The 22589-nt window shown below is 47.6% G+C and overlaps 1 protein-coding gene across 1 annotated transcript in view; it reads right to left on the reverse strand.

The window, feature by feature from the left end:
• Positions 1-22589, reverse strand: part of ERI3 (ERI1 exoribonuclease family member 3) — a gene marked incomplete at both ends in the record, with an annotated part of 125073 nt that overhangs the window by 88094 nt on the left and 14390 nt on the right. Inside the window, 3 exons of the mRNA XM_082003101.1 lie at positions 13090-13181; positions 15403-15462; positions 21308-21424. Coding sequence (XP_081859227.1) covers positions 13090-13181; positions 15403-15462; positions 21308-21424 — 269 coding nt within the window. The remainder of the gene's footprint in view (positions 1-13089; positions 13182-15402; positions 15463-21307; positions 21425-22589) is intronic.

Consider the following 22589-nt stretch of genomic DNA (forward strand, 5'->3'; position numbering starts at 1 on the left):
CTGGCACTTTCAGACCCTCCTTTTCATTTCTGTGATGCCCATTCTGGACAGCACTGCTTTCTCTGTCTACCAGGCATATTCCTGCCTAGGGAGTTGAAAAGGTAAGCTGCAAGCCTTGGGACTCACAGTAGCACTAGCTGAAATGTCTGAATACCCAGCACCCATGATATGCAAACAGCCAGATCTTTCTTCTCTAAATTTTTGCTGGGCACTAAGAAATTTGTGACAATCTCAACATCCAGGCTTTCCAAGCAGCTGGCCTGCAAATGGAAAAGGCTGTTACCCCAAACTGCAACCAGAGCAATGTATACAGTAGGAAAATAATTCCGCCCCAAAAAGCACACAGGGCAAGTGGCTCATCGTGACTCGCTCGTCCTGCAAAGCAATGTGTGCCTTCCACTGCCATCAACCTTAATGAAACATGAAGGCATTTAACACCATGCGAGATCTGGCCCTTTTATGGCTATCTGTCTGTGCGTCAGCCAGATGCTGGCAGAGATGCTATCTCAACATTAAAAACAAGGCAGTAACACAGCAGGTATTCAGCCTCCAACAGAAGATGTTCATCAACAATTGCACACACATGATGCTACAATAAATCTACGTGCTACTGCTTAACAGCTTCTCTTAAAATGATTCATGGCTCTATTTATTGGGCCTGATTCTGCTGCAATCCACATTGGAGTAAATCTGGAGTAATTCTACCTGGAGTTAGTAAGCAGCCAGTGACAGCAGGATCAGAATTGAGCCTTTTTATTTTTAAATAACTACTTAATTACCATGTCGGAAACCAGAGCTTGCTGCTTCCACGGTTTGGCTGAGGTTAGGAGGTGCAGCAGGCAGAAGCTTTGTACTCCTCCTTGTACTCCTCCATACTGAGTCCTCCAGATCCACGAAGGGGTAGAGCAAATGCTCTCAGCAGCCCTTCCAGACAGGGAGGATGACTGAGTGGACTTCCCTTTGACATCAGAAATGCATCACATTGTCCCAAGGAAAGAGAAACTGGAAAGTCTTCAAGGTCGAGGTTGCCCCACCAGCCTTGGGAACCTGGCTGTGAAAACCCCTTTAAAAACAGATTTCTACACACAAGCTGGCTTGGAACAGTCCGTCTGCTTACTAAATACAAAATTGGATCCTGTGTACACATGTACCACACAGGCATGCTCTCAGTTAAAGTCACCCATCATGACCGCAGGCTGCAGCAGGTGAACTTCCAATTTATCATAGGAAAAACTCGTCAGTGTGCAGGTAATAAAGCACTGGAATAGACTGTTGGGGGAATCTCTGCCCCTGAAGAAATTCATACTCATCTGGAGAAGACCCTGAACAACTTGATCTAAGTTTGAAGTTAGTTCAGCCTTGAGCAGGGGGCTGGATTACAGATCTGTCTTTATTCTGTGATTCATGCTGCAGCAGAGCCTGATTACACAGAGCATGTCCTTTCTCCATCTATATGGTCTCTTATGAAGTCTTTCATACAGACACTAATTTAGTAATCGCCTGGTCCTCTGCATACTAGCTGTTTTAAGAATGAGTGTTCAGACTCCTGCTGTGTACTGTAATTATGTACCAAGTAGGGGAGTGTATCTGATGCAATGGATGCACCCCCAATGCATCGTGTCTAAGCCCCCTCAAAACCAAAACATGCACAAGAACTAAGCTAAAATTAAATGTGTTTCTCCTCCCACTGCACAATTCCCACTGCAGAAGTATTTCTTGCCAGCAAACTGGAGCATGCAAGACCTAGAGTAAGGCATTGCTCTAGGACTGAGAAGACTTGTCCTGTCCCAGTCCTTCCTTAGACCTGCTGTGTGACAGGCAGGAGGAAACCTTGCCTCCTCCATGCCTTGCCTGTCCAGACCATTTAGCATATAAACTCTTCAGGACAAGGGATGCTCTGCTATGAGTCATAAACTGCTTAGTGCCTAATGGTAAAGCCTATAGACACTTAACGTAATACAATCATGCCACTTAAAGGCCATTAGTCTCCAGTCTAAACAGCACTTTTCCAGTCACAAAGGGGACCTGCCAACTCAGGAAGGCAGGATAAGGGTGGCCAGTCGGCTCATGGCTCACTGGACTCGCAGACACCCAATGTGAAGCCCCAAGGAGGACAGATCCCAGCCAAACAGCATGGGGGAAAAGCCATGGCAGCTCTAGCAATCAAAGAGCTTTATCTTTTGGGCTTTCTTGAACCACCAGAATCAGCTGCCAGCCCCTGCCAGCCAGGTGAAAAACCTCTCCACCTCCAGCCACGGCTGTACCGCTTGCAAGGGGGGCAGGAGCCCCTCACCCACACAGAGGGTCTCCAGCCTTCTGTATCACCTCTCTTCCCACTCACTGAAGCATATCATTTATCTAGACGAAAATATGTCATTCTGTCTTTGAACTGCTCTCCTTTCCTGGCACTGTCTCTGCCCTTTTCTGGTACCACATCATCCAAATCTACTCTCTCAAGTGACTTCTGTGATTGCCTGTCCTTCCCTCTCGCCACTAAGGGGAAGACAGAAATCCTGCAACAAGCCAGTGGGATGGAGTAAAACCCCTCTCTGTCCCCTCTGATGATACACAACCCAAAAACACACACACAACAGCTCCATGGGCTCTTGGCACAGTCTCCAGGCTGGCAGCAGCGGGAGCCTGGCATGTCGCGTAACAAGGTCTGAGCACAGGTTTCTGTGCAGCTGCAAATTACATCTGCACGAGGGGAAACAAGTTTGTCTTTTCCTTGTGGGGAAGAGACCACTCCCCACCTCCAAGCACAAGCTGCCATTAGTATTTGCTTCGCTGGAGAGAAGGAGCAGTGAATCCTCCAGAGCAAAGGACAAGTGCAGCAATTAGGATGCAGGGGCTGCGGGAGCTGTTTAACAGCACGACCTGGAGGTCAGTGCCGCCGACTCCCAACCCTGCATAAATATTGTATGAGTTGGAGAGAGGGGCTGTTACAGCCACCCTCAGCGCCAGCCCTCCCCCCTCCATCGCCACTCTGCATCTAGCTAGATAGGCCAGCAACATTATTTACAGATGTGACAGTCGGGAAAATCACTTGAGTAACTAGGGGAATGGGAAAGAGGGCTGCTCAACGGAGCAGGCGCCTGGGAGCAGGCTCTCACCCACACCTTCTGCTTTCCTTTGCAGGGCTCTCCTCTGCATGAGTAGCTGCCAAATGGCACTGCCCGTTCTCAAGCAGGAGGATGAAATACCACCAAGAACAAGGAGGGGAGGCTGCAGGCTCCCCTCTCAAAGGTTGCCCAGGGGTTTGAATATCAATGCTGCTGAAGGACACTTCAGCCAGCAGCTGCTTTCCAGTTTCCTATCAGTGCCTTTGCTAGACTCTCCCTTTGGAGGAAGTTTTATAGCAGTATAACAGGAGGCTTTATAGAGAGCTTTCCCTTGGACTCTGTCCATGTAGCTCTGCAGAAGGGCCCCTGCTCCAGCACAGCCACAGCAGCCTCATCCCTGCACAGACTCCCCCAGCTGCTCCATTTGGTACCAACCACCTTCTTCACCTGTGACCCATCTACTGTTTATTCTCTGAAGGATCATCTTCACCTGCAGCTTCAGCCACACTGACTGGCACTGTCCCTGCTGCACCCTGGAAAGTTCTCTAGTTCCTCCGCCCATTTTTTTTGCTGGAGATGCCAGTTGACTGCACGTTTGCCATGATGCTCTGTACAAATACAAACCTACTTTCAGATTCACTGAGACTGGAGGCTCCCAAGGACAAGGACACGGGCCATTCTCCAACTGTACCAGCAGCCCATGAATTCCTACAAGCATACTGCTAATAAACATTACTGCCTAGGGCAGCACACAAGGGCTGCAAGATAGGAAAGAGCTCAGATGTGCTTCTGCTCACGATACCCCTCCAGAAATTCCTCCGCTGCTCTGTGGCTGCTTGCTGAATCCAGGGAAGGCAGAAGTGCAGTCTTACCATTCACAGCTTTCCTGAACTCACTGTGCAATTAATGGGCTTAATTATTGATGGCAAAGGCAGGGAAGGGAGTAAAGAAAGAAAAAGCCAACAAGAAGGGAATGATGTGGGGGTGGCGGGCACCAAAGGTCTCCGAAGATCTTCCCTCAGCCTAGTGCAGAGAAAGAGCCCCTAGCCGCTCTGCCGCTCCCATGGCCCTGCTCTAATGCTCCCTGACATGCCTCTGAAGACAGCGAGCTGTTTGCAGTCACCACCGTGATTTGTTAGTAATTATTTTCACGGTGTCACATTGCTGTCACTCTCTTAACAAAGAGACAGGCAGCCCGAGGCTGCCTGCGAGAAAGAACCAGCAGAGAAAAGGAATTGTCAGGCACCCAGGGATCCTCTTTGCTTCCCGGGTTTCACAACCAGAGTCCTTACCAGCTTCTGAAGAAACTTCTAAGGAGAAGTGGCAAGTCAGAATCATCTCCCATCCTGGTCTCAGCAAGAGGAATTAATTACTTAGCTCTCTCCTAATTTCACCTTACCTGTAAATCCAGTTGCAAGACCCAGGTGCTTAGAGCCCCTTAAGCCAGCGATTTGCTTCATGCCTGCAGCAAACACAAAAAAACTGTGGCAATTGATGACTTTTAGCGCTATCCTTTCAAGCTCCTATTTCTTTTCATGTGGTCTTGCCATTAGACCATGCTCCCCAAGCACGGCAACCCTGATGACAAAACCCTGCCTATCACCCTCACACACATTAACCCTCCAGACTGGCCACGTGCGCTCTCCCTATGCCAGTCTCATTAATTCCGACACACTGCTGTGCTCCGCATGGCAGTAACATTTCCCTTGGCATTTTGCAATGCCAGAGGACCTCGGCAGCTTCCTCACACCTGAAATACACAGTCTAATGGCTTGCCATCTCTGTTTTCTCATACACAGTGCAGTGACTTGACAAGAACCTCCCGCTGAACCACTCCCATCCATCCATCCCACACCTGCTGTGCAACCACAGCCATCTATCCTTTGGCTGACTTGTCAGGCCAAGGTAATCACTCCTTTCTCAGTAAGCACGGAGCTTGCTTGGGCCCCGAAGGAATAGAAGCTATTTTGGCACCTGAAGTGTCACAGGATATAAGGATATAGAGATGAGAGACTGAGACACCCGGCCAGCCAGCCCTTAAAGCACTCTTGATCTCTATGCAGAAAGCAAGTGGACTTCCTCCAGAGCAATTCAAAGTTTGAATTACTCCCAGCAGAAGCGTTCTTCCCCCGCACGCTTACTGACGGCACACAGGCCTTAGTCCCTGCAGCCGTGGGGAGACCTGGGTATTAATTGACCCTCCTAGCATAGGGAGAGTTTGGAAACATTAAGCCTCACAGTCTAAGCAAAACCCTCCTGCAATTAACTGCATCGAAGAGCACTGACTCCGAGGGCAGCTCCTTTTCAGGAGTCCTTTTAATAACCAAGAAATGGCACATACATGCTGTGAAGAATTAGGATCACCATTGGGAAGCTAAATGGTCCATAAAATGTAACAGTTCTCTTCAGAGCTGGGAGCACAGCGAGCCAGAGAAGAGGTCTTGGCAACCTCCCACCAGCCTCTTCCCTCCGCCTGGTTTGCAGGGGACACACGTGACTCCAGGGAAGGATAAGGAGCTGAACTCGGCTGGTACCCAGGCACCTCCGGCACACTGGCCGATGGTCAGCACCAAGACCTGGCTCAATACCCAGATGGAAAAACCTGAAGCAGGGAAATTAGAGGTGGTCAGGAGGCACCTACGGAGGGAAAATGGTGTCCCAGAGCGTAGATGCTGGGCAAAGGAGAGGAGAAAGCCCTGCTCAAAGAGAGGCAACAAAGCTGGTGGAACCAAAGCAGGACGAACGAAGTCCTGGGCAGTACGAGCTTCCCGCACACGGCCTCGCCAGCACATCACACTGCTTCCTCAGTCTTCTTCCCCCAAACTCCTATATTCTGCTCTTTCTTCTAGTACCACCTCCACATGCCTCACGTCATTGCTAACACCTAGTCCACAGCAATTTCTGAGCACGAGACATCATCTTCAGGGTGCCAGGCTGGCAGCAGCACCCTGGCCAAACACACTGAAAAAGGCGACTCCAACGTGGAACAGAGTCAGCTCAAAAAGTTAGTCTGCAGTTCCAGTGTCTCCCTAGAGTCCTGCACACACCCAGACATCCACTCCTCAGGATACAGAGTTGCTGGACAAGGCGCATGAGAATATGCTGGAGGGAAAATACCAGGGACGACCTCAAGATGGCCCAGTAGGTCTTTGCCAGCCAGGAGCTTCAGAAGGAAAGGGACTGAACCCATCTAGGAAAATGGCTCCCAACAGGAAACAAACATGCAAACAAAATAAAATGCTTTCAAGAAAGCTACCGACTTACACAAGGCTTGAATGAAGCAAGTGAAAGGGGAAGGATGCTGCTCCCAGGCTGGCAGGATTTTTCAAGCAGAGCTCTCTAAGCAGAGAAGCCATGAGACCATCACTCCCAGCCAAGCCACTGGGAGGGCAGCACTGGGACTAACACACACCTGCTTTGCCTCTGCTTGGAAGTCAGCTGAGATCCAAAGGGAGACAGATGACATTTTAGCCCCAGCATGAAACACTACAGCTGTCTAACGCTAGAAAAATTAAGTTTTTTGAAGTAATAAAGAAAATTCACACTTTGTGCAGCTAATCCTATTTTCACACATGCCGCAGACAACAAAATTCAGATGGCAAACAGCCCTCCAGTGGTTTATCTTCTGCAGTCCCCAAGCCAACCAGCTTCTCAGTTCCCCAGAGCACAGGATAACCACGATGCTGAGTTGCTATTAGAGGGCTCTCTCATACAGAGCGAGCCCAGGGTGTGCTTTTTACCAAATATCCATTATAAATCTATTGATTTTGAAACTGTTTTGCCTGAATTCATTATAACACTGGACACAGAATTCACCTTAGCAATTCCTGCTGCAGAGGGAATTATGGTTCCTTTCTGTATGAGCAGATGATACCAAGACCAATGGCTTGCATTCAGTTCAGTGTGACTGCTTCCAAACGCAGCTCGAGTGAAGTTACCCAGGGATGGAAAATCCGCCTTCGCCATTCATTACCTCATCCCAGCAGTTCAGTGCTGGAAATAAAGTACTTGATGCAATGCCTGTCTCATTCCCCGCCCCCTGTAAATTTATTCCAAGTTTCTCCACCATCTTTCACGCTGTTTCCAACTTCTTTGGTCCTAACTCCCAGGCAGCAGAGTTCGTGCTCCCCAGAGTGCACTGGGCATCACAGCTCAATAAATCTGAGGCCACTACAGCCCTGACTATGACAAATGTCTTTGCTATGACACGCCAGACAAGTAGCAGACCTGAAGGTGATAGTCCATTGCATGATGATCCCTATGCAAAGATTTCATGTCCAAAGCTTAACGCAAAGGCATTCCCAGAGTCACACATCTGAGACGACATAACTTGCAGAAGCTCATGCAACCAATGGGTTTCAAACAAAGCCAAGAACAGGAGACAGACAGGGGAACCACTGCAGAAGGATAACAAAAGTCAAGTCTGCTATTCATTTTAAATAAGAGTGAACAAAGGGGGAACCTTAAATCCAAGATTTATTTTGCATAAGTGATATCATTTCCTTTAAAAACAAAAGCGGGACTGCAGGGTCACAGAAGTGAATGGGGTCAGCGCTACTCCCTGTAAGTGCTAGAGAAGAGCATGCTCACAAGGCTGCCTTGCTTAGCTCCAGCAAAGCACTTTAGGATGTAATTACATGAACGACTCCATCAGCAAAGCTGACTCGAAAGGTTCCTGACCCTGGATACTCAGTCCCGTCCCTGCACTGTAGTTCACACCACCCTCTTCCTTCAGGCAGTGTAACCACGTGAAAAGATACACCATAGGCTTGGTCAGCAAAGTGATCCCTACTAAAAGCAATAACAACAACAACAACAAGCTAATCTAAAGATCTTAGTTAGAAAGGAATTGTTTTAGTGTTTGTAAACACAGATTACTATGTTATCTTTCTGTTACCAGCTCTTTCTCATTACTCTCAAAGCCACCCTCTGAACATACCTCCTGCCCTGCTGTCACCCAACCAGCCCACCCTACACCTTCTCCTGCCTTTCCCCACGGCTACCCAAGCAGTCCCACTCACTCCATTCAGTGGCTGTGTGCAATTTCTCCCCCAGGCAGAGGCTACTAACCCCCTCCCGGTCCTGCAATAGAGAACAGCATGCACAAGGGACACTAACACCATCAATTCTTCTTCATTCATGACCTAAGGCTGATCTGAAATCAAGCCTCCAGGACAGACGGCTGGAAAGACCAACCCATTGCCACACTCAGAGCTGGTCTGAGAAGGCAAGCATCCTCCCAGCCTGTGTAACTTGCAAAGAAAGAATTAAAACAGTAAGATAAAATTAAGCAATGGTATAATTTACTGCTCAGAATTTACTAATATGCAACCTAGGAAGAGCACCAAGGGCTATAAACATTTCAAGACACTTCATGGTGTTTTATCACTATATTAGAGAGTACTTGCCTTTTAACACTTATTTAAGAAAATAAAAAACTTCTGAGCAGTAGTTTCCTGTAAAGACATAAATTAACATGTTCTGATCAGCCATAGTAAGTGCAGTACAAGCATCTTCATGTCAGAGGTATACAGACCAAAGCCTACATGCAATGTTTATGTATGTTCAATACGTTTGCAGAATGATCCAAAGCTGAAAGGAGAAGGATTAACTGATGTTCTTGACATTAATGTGCACGTCAGATTCAGCACATGTGGCTTCAGCTCTGTTCTCTGCCTCTGCCTGCCTGCACAGCCATAGGCATATCACTTAACCTCACCGTACCTCAGCTCCCTAGCTATGAACACACAGTAAAAATGCTTCTTCAGTTGCCAAGATTAATTCACATTGTGCTTAAGAGCAGGCAAACCAGTTCCATACATGGAGGGAGGCAATTTGACATTTCAGAGGAGATAAACCACGCTAAAGAGCTTACATTACAAGGGCTCAACCCTGGCAGACACTGAGTACCCTCTTTTCCACTAAAATAGTCTCCTGCAGTCAGCGGCTCCCTCAGCCCTTCAGAGGCACGTTACCCTCACCACCCAATGCCACATCAATGCAATTTGCTTAATCACTAGTGACAGTTCCATCCTAGGTGCAGGATGAGGTCCAAGCACTAAAGCAGACTACGCCAGGTGTCTGAATCCAGCCCTGGAGCTGTTAAACTTGGAGGATAGCTCCTTGCAACAGGCTAAAGGAATCCTCCTGCTGAGCACTCAGCGGCCCAAGGACCGTGTGCCTAACGAGGCTGTATCCCCACTCATATTTTAGCTTGGCAGGTCTGGTGCTCCTTTCATCTTTTGCTTCAGGTAGCTCTCTTTAATTAATAACATTTCTGTGTCAACACAGGGAACTTTCCATCCAGAATGAATGGCCCTCTCTCATTAGAACCACGACTTGTCATGATGTATCCAAGAGCAGGAGCGTGATTCATTCCCTTGTCTGGGAACGAGGGGTGTTGCTGGGGGGTGGTGGGGGAGAAGAGTCTCTGTAATGAGTGACTGATATTTGCTGAAGTTGATATGCGACTGTCGGCTTGAACTGCCTTGTCAGGACAAGCCTTCAGAAAGGTGATGTTCCTACTCAAGAGGTTTTCCTCATTAAAGAAATTGCATCTTAACAAGAAGGAAGGGGAGGGGTGGCAGGAGAGCTGCTGTCTCCCCGACTCCAGCCTGGTTCACATGCGCTGGGTGCTGAAAGGCGGTTGATCCAAGCGCAGCCAGTAGAGGACCAGCGCTCCATTTTGGAGGCGTCCTGCACAAGAGGCTCTCGCTGGCAGTGACCTAATCCCTCCAACAGGGACTCTCCTTCTGATGGTGCACCACACCCACAAAGCCTTCGGCAGCATGGCCAAGGACCTCGACTCATGCTGAACCTCCATACACCCTTCCCAGATGCTTGGTGTCCTCTTCTGAGCACCCAGCTCCTTGTGACTGGTACTCTCTCTTTTCAGAGGGAAGCCAGACAAACAGCTCTGTGATCTTCCAAGAAAGCTCTAATGTTCGAGAGAAATCAAGTCTGTAGCCACACAGTGCCTCATTGCCTGAAGATCCCTGAGCCAAGCAAGGGCTTCGCAGGTCCTTTAGGAGCCGAGTTTCCATCCTGAATCCTGCAGGCTTAGATAGTGCTAGACACCATCAGCAGAGAGCAGCACCTTGACAATCGCTACTCCTCTGGTGCTCTTCTTTGAGATGGGAGTGCAACTAAATTGAGATATATTGCCATTCTTGCCTTTGACAGGGCTATTTGTTCACCTTGTTCCCACATCCACCACCAACAGGCTTGTATATTCCTCCTCTTTGTTCCAGCCACTCCCATCCAGCTTGCTCACCCCACTGTGCCTCCCAGTGCCCTGGCACCTACCAGTGGCACCAGCTGGAAACACCCACAGTAGACAGGCCTGTCCAGAAGATACCACGCCTCACCTCTTCAACAGCACATGCAGACAGAAGACAAACTAAATAGCCAGGTCATTGCTGCAGAAGCCAGGAACAAGGCTGCATGGTTTCCCATCAATAGCCAAGTTAAGGAGAACAGAGAGAGAAAGTCCAAACCACACGAGACACTGGGTAAGAGCACCACAGCTTGCTTTGCGGGCGCCTGTGCAAGCAGCTGTCATCACTAAGGAAGCTGAGAAAAGGAACAGCACAGTTGGGAATGGACTTGCCCTAAGTCATCACTCGCTAAGCCAGGAAGCGCTGCACTCACCTCATTGTCCTGAATTCCCCTGAAACCCAGTGGGGTTTCTACCATGCAATGCTTCCACCAATATACTCCTCCAAATGCAGACAAGCAGGACCACCTCCCCTCCCACTGCCCAAGTGCCTTCTGTGCTCAGCATGTGGTCTCTACACGGTAGCAAAGGGCACTAGCTACACCACAAGTCTTGTAGGGAAGCACGGGGCGATTCCCTGGAATACCTCCCAGGTGTTCCACATCTCTGAGGCTCTACCTCCCTGCCTGAGCAGCCTTGTTTCAGCTCTCTGCCTTCCCTCTTTAAAAAGAGATGCTCAGTTCTGCTTTGCTAAACCCTATTTGGCAATGTGTCTAAACACACGCAAACTTAATTAGTTCAGGAGGGAGACTCGGCATTTGTGGTGACGGATAAAAGTAATGGGAAATGAGACAAGTCAGAGCTGGCAGGGAGTTCTCACTCAAGCCTCATTCACTGGCACGGCGCTAATCAGATGTGACGCTACATGCTGCTGCACCCAATTGGTGATGGAGCGGCACGATACGCTACTCACCAAGCGGCTGCAGCCCCACTCCCGCTATCCATGTGGCTGGAAACATGAAATGTATTTTCTGCTTTGCCCTGGAGATGTTTCAGGATTGAATTCTGAAGTTAATGGTTTAAAAAAATTTTTTAAAAGGAAGAGGGAGAAATGAACCACTTGCTGCAACCTCATGGCCAGGAGTGGAGCCTTCTTTTCCAGCTGACTAGTGAGGCACAATCCATGCCAGAGACCACTGCAAACAGCAAACTCAGTATCTCTGCTCCAGAACTGCACGTCCTGCTGAGCCAGCTCGCCCCACACCCCCTATGGCTCACCAGAAATGGGGCTCATCTTTACCTCTATTTGCCCACTATAGAGCTCTGAAGAAAAAAAACCCCAAACCATCCAGAAGTTTTCCCACCCCATACAGACACCAAGTTAGGATGTCGTTTTCCAGGAATGTTGTTTTCCCACTGTGAAAGCGATTGAAAGATGAGCTTTGAGCACAGATAACTCTGTTCCTCACAACCATCACCAAAAGCAGTAAACTGGACTCTCAGAACAGCAATACAGGAGTAAAGAACTGAGAAAAGAGAACTGATGAGAAACAGAAGTTTAGCACATCCCTGCAGCTGTCTTTGTGCTGGTCTCTAATAAAAGTTTAAACATGATAAAAAAGAAAAATAAGCCTCACTCTTAATTCAAACCAGCAACACAGGAATTGGCAATATATACCAGCTCTGGACACAGGCCCAGCAGAGTCCCAGATTTTGACTCAAAAGCTTGCATACCACACTCCTGTCTGGAGCATGGCAAATTTCTCATCTCCACTAGCGCCTGTGCTGCTGCTTTGGTCCTCATATCTCATGTCTCACTAATCACACCAAGAAGAGGCAAGGAGCTGCCACTCTACAAAGACCACTCTGCAGGGAAGAGCTGGTGCTGATTGCTCCCAGGCTGTGTGCAGTTTATTTAGGCCTCCAACTTGGGGAAACTGATGTCACACGGGAAACCAAGTAACCCTACTAACGAGTTGTGGATGTCAGTTTAGCATTGGATGTGTCAAGCCCATGTTTTATTGGCGTGATAACAACAAGAGTCTTTACCCAGTGCTCTGAGGAAATGAAAAGCTGAAGCAAGATTACAGGAATCTAACTGAATTCAGCACAATATGACACAGATCTGCAAACACCTTACAGATTAGACTAATCTGTTCTTAGACATTTAGCTCCTTTTTTTTAAATAACATTTTTAGGTTGGTGGTCTACCTATTTTCATAATAAAACACGCACATACGCTGACATTTGCAGATGCCAGTGCAGCTCCCCACCTGGTACTCTCTAAATACAGTCGCCCAGCTGATGAAGATGACCTTAACGATAAGAACACCAATGAAGCGTGCCAGACTTGGCTTGTACTCTCTTTCCAAAGACTACTCTGTGATTCACATCCAGTTAGTGTGCCAAGATGACAGAGAAAGCCTTGCATGCGTAAGTCAGGTAAGGACCATTGCTTGATTTGGATGTACAGAAAGAGTTCCATGTATGCGTTCAGAAACATCCATCCCTTTTGAAAGTATATTGGATAAACGAGAAAACATCACAAAGCTCCGGTTTAAACCTTTCTTGTGGTTCTGAAAGGATGCGTTCGCTATAGGGAATAGCCTAGGCAGTGATCTTGCCCTATGCCCAGCACCTACCTGTCTTCTTAAACAACCCTCCACTCCCAATTATGCACGGCAAACAACGATTTCCCTAAGAAACAAAGACCAGGGACAGTTGGAGGCTTGTAAGGACAAAGATGTACGTACTACAGGCAAGCACAGAGCAATAAAGCCCAGAAAAATCTCCCTCCTCTTCCATACTCACATCACTTTCAAATCCCAGTCTCCACAGGTCACAAAAATCGACTTGACGCTGGGATCTAAGAGGCCTTCCTTCGCCATCCACTCGTCAACCCTCTGAAAGGAAGGCAAGAAAAGGGGATGAGTTTTGCAGACAGGCCAAGTCACAACAGTTAAACTCAGATAAGCTGCTTGCAATCAAGAGAGAAGAAAATTGTGATCTTATCCACCCTTCCCCTCTCTCTCTTCTCTTGCCATCTCAACAACAGCACGTTTGGACCTTTGAAGATTTCTGATAGGAGACATCAGGCAACAAGAGCAGAGATGATCTTATCAGACACCGCAGCAGCTCTGCTCGTGGAGGGATGGAAGTTGTGCAGCATTAACAGGATGCTACAACTGCACTGTTACCTGGCATTCTTCCTCCACTTTTCCTTTCCCTCTACCAAACAGGCTCGCAGTGCGTGTAACTTGAGTCCCCTCCAGTGAGGGGAAGACATGGGCACCCTGGGACAGCGTCCCACACCTACAGCACTTCTCACGTGCTCCAATTCATACAGCTCCAAGGGGATATGGGAGAGGGGGCTGGGCACACACAGGCACTGTGTGGCAGTAACAAGCAAAGCCACATGCCCCCTTTCTCTCCAGGCAGGGTCTCTCTTTCCTCCTTGCAGTCCTGAGGTGCTTGTTCAGAGCACAGTGTGGATTGAAAGTGAATCCACTGTTCCTGATCAACTTCCCACAGGGACAGATGTTCTGGATCCACTTCAGAAATGGGCCATGTTAATCTGGAGGATGCACATCCACCTCGGGGATTAACCAGGAGGAACTAACCTAGACTAAAACCCTGGCATAGACACTTAGTCCAGCTAAAACTAGCAAAAGTCATGCCCAAAATCTTCCGGTGGCAGGTGACAGGCAATCACTTGCTATTATGCAGCCTCACTAGCAGCATTTCCAGTGCTTCAGCAAGAGAAATCCCTCTTTTCCCTCGCTCAACACTTTCCACTCCTGAATAAACTAGCATGCCCCAGAAGCTGCTTGACCCAAATCTCATTTTAATGTAGAAACGTGCTGCTCTACAAATACCTTGTCAGTTCAAAAAAAAAAAAAAAAAATCTACAGAAATGTTTCCACACTCTTAAGAAGATCCCATAAAAACAGAATGAACCATTTTCTGTAATACTCCAGCAGCATATATTCACCCATCCAGGCAAAAGGGGCTCTCCCTCCTGGGGAAGCAGGCACAGGCGTCCATATGCTTATGGACACACACCACTGCTACGTGCTCTCTGGAGAGCATCAGGGAGAGCTGAGGGTTTGCATGGATGCAAGATGTCACCTTCGCAGAGCACCATCTTCGGCCTCGTGTCACTGCCGCAGCCTTTCTGGCAGAGGACGGCGCTTCTTTCTGTGACCGACTGTACAACATCCCTCTGGAGTAAAGCTCTCCCCAAAGCAGCATCCAGCCTCTCAGGCACACTTCTGCCTCCGTTGGGCTGCCAGGATCTTCCAGCCAGCCCTGCACGAGGCTCCCTGGCATGAGGGACAGCAGCAGTAGCCTTTCTAAATTCCCTGATGTGAGTGCCCATGAAGTGCTGTCTCCATGGAGGATTTTAAAGCCTTTAATTTGATTTCCTCACATAATCAATTGTTGCAATTATTCTGATTAGGAACAATTAGGTAACAGTGGTGGAAATCCTGACAGAGACAATGCATCGAACAGCAACCTGCAGCCCAAGCAGGCTCTGCTTGAGGAGGTTTCCTTCACTATTTGACTACCAACAAAAGCTATTGATGGAGAAATACTTCCAAGCTAATTAAGCCCTAAATGCTGCAGGAATTCAACATTAAGCAGATGGCATTATTAGAGCTGTATCTGCATTTGCACATCCTCCAGATTAGATTTTAGAGGCATTTTCTTTCTATACTACATGTATTATTGAGCATTTAAATAGGTAGAAAAAATTAATTTAATAAAGTGCTGAGGGAGGGGAAAAAAACCAAAGGTAGATGCTCCCAGAGCAGTGGTCTTGAGCAATGTCTTGGTGCTTTAAAACTGGCTCAAGCAAGAATCGCCTCTTTTTCTATCTACTGGAAGGAGTTTGGATATCTTGTCAGCACCCTTGACATGAACAGCTGGAGATGACAGATCAATGGTTCAATACTCTCAGCAGCGTGTCACCAACGTGACAGCAAATGTTATTCTAATGAAGCTGTAATCATAGTCAAATTACGCGGTTCGATTCTCAGCAAGGGGAGGGTGCAGGGAAAGAGATGAAGAGGGGACGACAGGACCAGAGGTCAGAGTTCGGGAACCAAAGGTTACTCTGCTTACCTCAAGCACTTGCTGGAGGCTTGGCTGCCCATCCACCATGCCTTGAATAATCCCAGTCAGCTGAAATGAGAGACAAACAGAAAGCAGGCATCAGAACAGCACTCAAAAGATCATTAGAGAGGTCTCCTCTCCTGTCCATCTCGCTGCAACCAAAACATGCTCCTGTGACCCACATGGACATTGCTGAGGAGCCAGTCACAGCAGAGTGACCCTGGCAGCTCCCCAGCCATGGGCAAGGGCACAGCTTCATTCCAAACACAGAGATGTAGGGAGGCTCCTACCCACACCATAAACAGCGAACTCCCAGCAGGGGAGGATGCACTTGGGGAGCGGTGGTGCCCTCCACACCATGTACCAGCATGATGCCCAGAATGCTGTCCTTTTTCAACATGCATTTCACCAGTTTTTGTGTTGCTCTGACTTACACAGGCAGTGGTAACTGCCAGGGTCTCTGATCATTCCCCTGCTACTGCGGCGGAGAGGGGCTAGATGTGTTAGATGAACAGAATAGACCATTATTGGGAAGTGAGACCCAGAGCGGACCCAGTCACCTGCCCCTGCGCTGGGCAGCCAGCACACATGCTTTCCTGTAGTCCATCACAGCATCCCTCTGCATTTCAGAATCGTATTTAAAACAACGGAATGAAATCTGAAGAAAACCACTTTCTTCCAGAACCCTGGTGTACTCTGTTTTTCAGGAGGTTCCTTAGGAACAGGTCCTGCCAACAGATTCTCCTGTTGACTGTACCCAGACTGCTCGGCTGTTAAAGCTGGACACATGCATAAAGAGCTGGTGTCTCATGTGCCTCTCTGCCTGTGTCTGCCCAGGATAGCTTGAGGCACATGGAAAATAGATAATTTTTCTGTCTGCCATCCAACTGACAAAACTGTCTTTTAACATATTGAATATCGGAGGTCAGTAGCTTGCCATCAATGCACCCAAGTAATTAAAAAAACCATTATTAAAACAAGTGCACATTACAGGATTTCACTTCATATGGCACTTTCCTGAAGCTACACATCTCACACGTTTTCATAAAATAAAGGTCAAGCACAGCCCAGGAGCGTGCCCTGATGCCTGCACACACATCCAAGCCCCCAGAAGCCATAGCACCCAGTGGAGAGGTGCTGACGGCCCCACCACCACTCAGGAATAACTCTTCCATGCAGACCAGCTCAACCTACTCGTAAAACACAAGCCCTCTTACAAACCACAGGGCTCTGCTTTATTAAATGTGTGGCAACTGAAAGATGCTCAATGGTTTCTACCTCTTCATTTCTTTCGCTGCTTGGCTTACAGCGCTGAACTCAGAAGAAGGGAAAAAAAAAAAAAAAAGAGATTAAACTCCAATTAAACTGTAATTACATTTAATGAATTCCAAATACCTGACTCACTGAATAAGCTGTAAAGGAAAGATTATTTTCTCATAGTGACTTCCATGGAATGGTAATACATACCTTTTAGGGAAAGTATTTTAATTTTAAGAATGCAGAGTTCCTCTAGGTGGGTTTCTCAAGTTCATCAAGTCATTATGAGGTGGCATTTTAAGGAAGTGGAGGGACACAGACACTCTTTTATATTCCAGAAACTGTTTTCATATTAATCTGTATTTTAATTGGGTAACAGCTGCTACCTACAGACTTCCCATACTCTGAGAAGCAAATAGATTTGAGAGATTAATGCACAGCTCTTTAGAGCAGTTTTTAAAGCTCACTGGCTTGTCTTTTGCTTTTGTTGCCATCTTTCTCTCCATGCATTCGCCTGGCAGAGGTGGACAGCACACCTACTGCAAAGTGCTGGCTCCGCCTCTCAGAGGGCAGCTCAAATCACACCTCTAGAAGTGGCTGAAAGATGAGCTTTTGGGAAAGGACAACAGGGAACCTCTTGGTATCACAGCCAGCACCAGTATAAATGGCTGCTACTGCTCCAGATATCTTCAGAGTTGCATCTGTTCAGCACTGCACCCCTGATGGCCATGGCAGGATGGAGTGAAATAGCCTTACCCAGACATTTCCTACCAGGAGGAGGGAGGGATGGGAAGGCAGGCGTGGGGGCTCAAAGTCCCACCAAAGAGTCTCTGCTTGATCTTGCCCAAGACTCCTTCTCTCCTCCCTGCCAGGCCAAGCAAAGTATCAGCTCATCTGTACAAGAACACGCCACCAAGCACACATGTGGGCAAGATTCAAGCTGCAGAAATCGCACACACAAATACAAAGGGAAATACCTGCTCCATGGGTACATTTCCATAAGGCTAGAGTGCTCAAAAGGGACCAGATTTCTACTCTCTCATCCTTTCTGTTCTCAGTTACGTCCATCTGTAACACCCAACCTAGTGCACCGGGCCTCTGCAGCATTATCTGGTCTTGCAGCTTTTATCAAAGTATAAAAACACAAAACTGCACAGCTGTAAAGTTTCACTGGCGATCCCAAGCAGCACATGGTACTTGAGAACGTAAACAAGCTGTAAGGCATTTATCTTTTTGTACTTTTATTGTCTGTTCCTTTGGGGGAAGGAGGGGGGAATCAATAAAAATTAATCATAAAAAGAGAGCAAAGTACCATGAAAAAGCCTGTACAAGCCCCTTCTGTGTAGAGGCAACCTTTCACTTGAGCTCCTGGCATGAACCTTCTTGGGCATCAGACAAACCATTTGCATCTTCCAAAAGGGCATGATGAGCTTTATATGCCTAACAACTGCTTTTAACCACTTGCAAGCACTTTCCACCTTCTCCGTCTAAACATTCAGCACATGCCTCATCATAACCAAGCCTCATGACATGTTGTTTTACAGAAGCAGGTCAAGAGAAAGGGGATCCAATGAGGGCTACAGAGTGACCAGCACTGGAAGACGTGCTCCTGGACATGGGTGCAGCAAGTTGGAGGAACCTCCTGTAGCCAAGGGAGAGCACAGACACACCAAAAGCTAAGCAAAGGGATGCTCTGAGGGTGACCGTGAGCTCTCGACCCTTGCAGACAACCTTCCCATGCTGTGCTGTCTTCAAGAAGGAAGAGGGATGTGAGAGGTCCTCCAGACCCAAGGAGTAACATCGAACAGCCCCAGTAATCCTCCCACACACAGTCTCTACCAGGCAAAGGCAGCGAGAGGAGGGGAAAGGAAAAAGCAGCACCACAGCAGACAGGCTCCCCGTTAATGTCAACGCCACTGCTTTTTCTACAGAGTTTATCTGTGAAACCATCGTATTTCTACTCCAAGACAGTTTGCTGATTACCTAAGCACTTGTCTCTGGTGTACAATCTGATAATCAGGCCTGGTCTTTCTTTGTAGACAAAGAGGCCAATAAATCTCACCCTTTGTAAGTATAGGTGCCTAGACAAAGCCCTTTACTGGCATTTAGCAAAATGGGTATTTTTTCAGAAAACATAAGCCAGCTGAAATTCAATGGCAAACAATGGAGCTGTGTGGGCAGTGGCTCCGCAGGAGCTGGGCACCCAGCACACCCCAGCTGTGTCCCCAAGGTCTCAGAGGAACCAACACCAGCATCACAGGGCTCACCCCTGTGACTCCCAGCAGGAGCCACCGACCCCCCAGGTCTCTACACATCCACTACAGCTCCCGCAAAAAAGCGGCTGCAAAGAGGAAAGGATATTTTTGCAACTGTTTAGTAAGGTCCTCAGTATGACCAGCTCATCTGTGGCTCTTAGGGCAGGGTTTCAAAGTCAGCCACAGATACAGGGCCCAGGGACAAGCCCAGTTACTCCTCCACCATGATCCCACTCCCTGGACCTGATGGCAGCCCTGCAACAGGCAGGGGACCGCCAAGCCAGGAGGGACAGGAGCAATGCTGTGCACTGAGCAGCATGCGTGCAGTGGGGGCTTGCCCAGGAGCCGGTGGCTCCCAGGCTATGATTAAAACCAGCTCCCTAACCCATGCCATTAATAACAGAGACCCTGCCAAACCTGGCGAATTGGACCATTTTGTGCCACTGATAGACACCAGTGGGGGTTCTGTGACCGTTTTATCTGCTGGCCTCAGCACTGCTCCTTTTTATCCAACTGCGGACACAAGACACCAGACCAAAGTCAGCAGCAGAACCTGCAGTGCAACACAGTCCCCCCGGTCCTGGGGACTCCTGTGCATGCACTGCCAGCACACAGACACGGCCTTGCTTGCTGAAGGGCTGCACACAGGAGACATGAACCTGCAGAGACACAAGTAGCTGCTCCAGGCTCCTAAGAGCAAGAGGAGGCAGAGAACCACGGTGAGGCAGCATTAGATGGGCTGAATGCCTCTGTCACAAGTTTGGTGCCAGAAAATCTCTCAATGTCCTCGGTCTGCAGCAGGCTGGAGGCTCCACTCAGCTCGAACGGCCACACCAGTCATGCAGACTCTCGTGCAACAGCAGAGCTGCAACCTTTAGCAGCTGCGGGGAATGACGCAACAGAAAAATTTCCAGAAAATGGAATTTCAGTGTGAGTTAATAAATGAGACACCTTCTCTCTAGAATTTAGATGATATGCAAAATGGACATTTTGGGCTCTACTCTAGAACATGACGTTGCTCTTAGCAAAGATCAGGTACAAGCTGTGAGATTTATCACATTTGTACAAGCATATGTCCAGAAAGTCTCATGGGGATAAGGACAGCCAAAGTAGTTGTCCAGCCTTCTAGTATTAAGGTTGCAAAACCGTTTCCATTATAGCCCTCTGTTTTCACACATTTATAGCTTTCTGAAAGACCCTCTCCTGGGAATAATGTTTGCTGTGCTTAGTCTTTTTTTTTTTTTAAGTTTAAATAAAATACCTTCAGCTGGTTTTTAGTTACAGGAGAATAAAAAAAAGGAAAGTATTTGTTTTTACAATGTGGAAATATGGAAGGGGCTGGTTGGTGCTGGAGGGGACTCCACCTAACACAGAGGAGTAATTTTTTATCAAGTTATTACACACAGGACAAGCACTTCAAGGACCTAAACCTGCAGCCATAAAGGTCAGGGAAAACACACCATGATGTCAATGATCCCGCATGAGACCAGGACCGAACGAAGAACTTGGATACCCTGATTCCCATAGTCAGTACTTCAGTCGCTGAGTTGGCCAGTATCAAAACAGTAGAGTAACAGGAAAAAAGCCCAAAGGAAAAGGAACTTAGAAACTCTGTTATAATGGCTACAGCAGGGAGGAAGAACACACTTGCAAAAGCAGTTAACTTTGTATTGAACAAAGAAAATATAATTAAAAAACCTAAAACAAAAAGCCAACCTCCGCCTCCCTATTCCTTTGAACCATCAGGGATTACATGTACCACCTTCATCCTGTTGCCTGTATCTAGGGAAAGGTGACTACAGCTCGAGAGCAGCTGTCCTCAGCAGTAAGAGTAGCCAAGTAACAAGAGGCCACTTCTCCAGCAATCAAGTGCCCCACAAGCACAACATCAAAAAGAAAGTCTTAAAAATACAGACATGGGTTAGCCTACCACTCTGAAAGACTCATCAAATCCCAACAGACAGGTCCACAGCAAAGTCATTTAGAGCCTCTGAACCATGCAGCAGTACAACACTTCCTTCCCTTGGACCATGCTCTCTCTGACCTTCGCCAGCAAAGAGCAGCACAGCAAAATCACAAAGAGCTCACAGGAAGGCTACAGGATATTGAGCATCAGCTAACGTGAGTACTTTTATTTTGCGGTCACCCAGGAAGACCTTTTTTAGTTGTAAGTACAACTCATCTTAGTTAGCAGATCATAGCTAGAATTATTTCTGAATCCAAACTGAGGTCTTCATATGCTACTGCAATGACAAAAACTGATTCCCCTTGTCCTTAACTCGAGGCTGGCATGACACACTGCCTTGCAGCCACACCGTGAAGAGGCGACCCCAACCCCTGGTGCAATGGAAACCTGCTTCCCAGGGAGACTCTTGGAGCACCGGGGAACCTTTGCACTTTACCTCTGTACAGAATGGCGTAAGCTGGGGATGCACCACAGGCTGAACATACATGTGAAAGGTGGATTCGATCTCCATCGTCCTGCCATTCAGCTTCAGGATAGGGAATTCGATGATTTCCTAAATAGGGCAAAAAGAAAAGCAGCTGTTCATTTAAAACAAACAAAAAATGAAGCTGGAAAAGATCCTGCCTAGCAAGCTGGCTGTAAAAAGAGGGGCCTGATAATCCCAAACAAAAACAGGCCTGATGTGAAGCTCTGCACTAAGAGGGGGAAAGTGGTGGCGGAGAACAGAGCCCATCCAACACCAGGAGCACGGCGGAGGACAGTGCCAACACATTGCAGGTGGGACAGGCAGCAGGGATGCCTCTGTGCTCAGCACTGCAACCACACACATCGCTGCCTAAGCCGAACCTGAGGGAGACGGTCTGGCACCACCCGGGGAACATGGAGACGCACTTGCAACGGGCTGACGTCTGTTTAGCAAGGACACCCCAGGGCTGTGCCCTCCCCTAGACCAGTCCCACCCTCTCCACCTTGCTGTCCTTTTGGAGGACACCATCAGGCAGACAACAGGAGCTACCGCATGAAGCACCTCCTTCCCAGGAGAAGCTGAGGAGCACTGCTCTACTCCGACAGAGTGAGGAGAGGAGCTGGAAGCCTCCCCCAAAATCCATCCCTGTGGGATATGACACAGTAGCAAGCCCTGCTTAATTTTCCTCTTTGTAGCGAATTTATGCTGATAGGGAAATAAAAATGTTCCTTCATCAGAAGAATGTTCAATTATTTGAATAATCAGCAATCAAAAATTTACATGGACCTGCTAATAAAAAGTTTTAAAAAAATCCAGTTGCAATGGATTTCTCAATTATTAAAAAATATACATGAAATTAAAAAAGCCGACCACTGAATAAAAGCGATAAAATCCTTTGTGTTCACCCCCCTCCTTCTCCACTCCCTCTCCTCCTTCCAGTTTAATGTAAGAGGAGAAGTGACAATTTGTTTGGTGTCTTTAAAGAATAATTTGTCTATGTTATTTAATAGAGATGCATGGCACCAAGGTTCTGGAGTGCAAATGAGCCCGCTGAGTGATATCCATGCAACAAGCCTCTCAAATCACTTCTGGAGAGAAACAGAGAGAGGGAGAGAGAATAAAAAAAAATATTGCTTTTTAATATTCAAAAACAGTTTGCAAAATTTAATCAAAGCAGAGCAAAAGCTAACATTTTTACCACTTTGACATTTTTATTAGCGCTTTCATAAATTTTTAAAACATGAATGGAATT

The sequence above is a fragment of the Phaethon aethereus genome (assembly GCF_964289735.1).
Source record: "Phaethon aethereus genome assembly, chromosome: 8".
Classification (NCBI taxonomy): domain Eukaryota; kingdom Metazoa; phylum Chordata; class Aves; order Phaethontiformes; family Phaethontidae; genus Phaethon; species Phaethon aethereus.